General features: G+C 28.0%; 1 protein-coding gene across 1 annotated transcript in view; it reads right to left on the reverse strand.

Annotated features, from left to right (window-relative positions):
- The window catches only part of HELRODRAFT_194672 (hypothetical protein), a gene marked incomplete at its 5' end in the record, with an annotated part of 8,799 nt that extends 8,290 nt beyond the window's left edge, over window positions 1-509 (reverse strand). Inside the window, 2 exons of the mRNA XM_009033498.1 lie at window positions 31-146; window positions 307-509. Coding sequence (XP_009031746.1) covers window positions 31-146; window positions 307-509 — 319 coding nt within the window. The remainder of the gene's footprint in view (window positions 1-30; window positions 147-306) is intronic.
- Window positions 510-2,722: the final 2,213 nt, after the last annotated feature.

The raw sequence follows: 2,722 nt of genomic DNA on the forward strand, positions 1-2,722 counted from the left end.
AGGTCAAATTGTACGACGTGATGCCCGTACTTCTGATCCTCATTCTCTCTCTCAGCAACTCCTGATCTCTATTTAGTGGCTGGTTCTTTGTTGAGATCTCACTCGGAGAAAAGCACGAATGTATCTCTAATTGAACTCGTTGCATTCTTGATCGGGTGGGTGAAAACATTTTTGTTAGTTAGAATTAAAAATTGAAGAAAATAAATAAAATATTTTGATATGTAATTAAAGAAAATGAATAAAAAAATGTTGAAATTTATTTATATTCTTTTGAATTTGAGAATGATTTAATTAAAATAAACATACCCTTTATATACTTCCCCAGTTATATTTTTCTTCAGGATATCACTATAGAGAAGGGTATTGTTGGTGTGGGCCCCAAACACTCCTAAAAAATAAACCCTAAAAAATTCTCTAAATTCAACAATTTTAAAACTGTGAGGAGTGTGGAGCCCGGCGTGATGCTTGCTTACTTGTCGGAGTTTCATACGAACGTCTGTCCAATCCATTCTTTAGTAAAGTTTTCACTTTATGCTTGTTTTTATATGGTATTGTGGTTTCTTTAAAAGTTTAAATTAAAAAGTTTAAATATTTTTCTACTGTAAAAGTTAAAATATGAGAATTAAATAGTAAATTCATTTTATATTTATAGGGTGAAATCTATAACGGAATGACGGATGGTTGGAATGAATTATGCCATGAATTTCATCTTGAATGGACAAATTCATCAATCACATTGGGCAGTTTCATAATAATTCCACAATGGACAGTCCCACACAAGCCAATGCAATAAGAAAAAATTGAATATAAAACTAAAAGCTTGATTGACAACCCAATACAATAAAGAAAAATTTAGCGTAAAAATTTCAACTTTTACTAACCGTATTAGAAAAAATATTGCTCTTAAAATAACTATAAAAATAATTAATAATAAAACCGTACGTTAACAATAACTAAAAGTAAATAAGTTTCAAAGCAGAAAATTATTAGTCTAGCGCTTAACAAATTATAGACATGATCACTTAATTTAAACTTGAAACTTTGAACTGTATACATTTAGACCTTCAATTAGTTAATATGTCATAATTCAATTATAAACTTTTTTTAGTAAATATAGATTATTTTTATGAAAATATTATTTACGAAGACAATTTGCATACAAACAGCAAGTGACCTCAGGCAAGATAGAAAATAATTCTTGCAATTTGTCATTTTGGTATTATTTTTCGAATTTTTTAAAAAATTCTGGACTAAATTTTTTAAAATTATTAAATATTATTCCTTCTTATCTTTCTTTTTATTAATACTAGTCACAACTTTGACGTGTCGAACGCTGTTCATGTAATTAATTTAGTCTCAAACCATTTTCTGTATAATTCTTGTAAAATAAAACCAAAAAATTGGTATTTTTTCGAAATTTTTTAGCCAATTTTGTTAAAATTTTCAAACAAATTTGTAATTTTCACTGTTAATTGAAATATGGAGCAAATCTAGGAAGCATAAGAGCCAATAAAAACATAAAAAATGCATGAAAAAAGAGAATTTTTTCATTTTCCAAAATTCAAATGTTCAAACGAGACACAGGACTTTAATGTGTATATATGTGCTTATGAACATATGCATGTATGTGTGTAAAAATGTATATGTGTGTAAGTGGCTAAAAAGTGTATGTATGTATGTATGTATGTTTGTTTGTTTGTTTGTTTGTGTATATGTGAGCTTGTATGCGATTATGCGTGTGTGTTTCCGATTTAATTTTTGAAGAACTCTTTAGTTTAGGCAATGCCTTCTATGCTTTTGAGATTTTCAAGTATGTATTTATGTATGTGTGTATGTGTAAGTGTTTCTATGTATGCATGCACGCACATACACACATACATTTTTACACACACACACACAAACAAAAAAAACATACAAACATATACAAACACATAAACACACAAACAAACAAACACATACAAACACATACACACACACAGACAAACACGTGCAAACATAAACAAACAAACACTTGCAAACATAACAAACAAATACATACAAACAAACATATACAAAGATGTCTTGTGCGCATGCCTTATCCGAGTCGATTGCAGATTTCTCATGTTATAAAAATACTAGCTTGAAAAAAAAACTGGAGAAAGTGTGAGAAAGAGAGGGGGGGAGAGAGAAGAAGAAAGAAAGAAAGAAAGAAAGAGAGAGAGAGAGAGAGAGAAAGAGAGAGAGAGAAGAAATAGAAAAAGATAACAGAAAAAAATTATAATGAATTAAAAGGGTAAATTATATGGAGAAGATGATTGAAACTTACAAGAATAAGAAAGAAGAAAAAGTGAAAAAGAGAGGGAAAGAAAAGAAAAAAATGGAGAGAGAGATGGAGAAAGAGAATGAATAGTTTAGAAATAAATAAATAAATATTTACAAATTATATATCTTTTTTTTTCTCAAAAATAATTATAACAATCATCGTCAATCACGGTCGTATCAAAGTGGTAATCGTTCAAAAAATTATTTCAACACGATTCCTCGCTATCGTCGTCTGGATTATTTTTAAATAATAACAATAATAATAATATTTATTATTATTATTATCACTATAACTATAATAATAATAATTATTATTATGTAAAAACAGACGACAATATTAACAACAACTCAACCGATAAACTACGACAAAAATAAAGATAATTAAAAGCTAAAAATATTTGGATAATGAACAAAAACAGCG

The sequence above is a fragment of the Helobdella robusta genome (assembly GCF_000326865.2).
Source record: "Helobdella robusta unplaced genomic scaffold HELROscaffold_92, whole genome shotgun sequence".
Classification (NCBI taxonomy): domain Eukaryota; kingdom Metazoa; phylum Annelida; class Clitellata; order Rhynchobdellida; family Glossiphoniidae; genus Helobdella; species Helobdella robusta.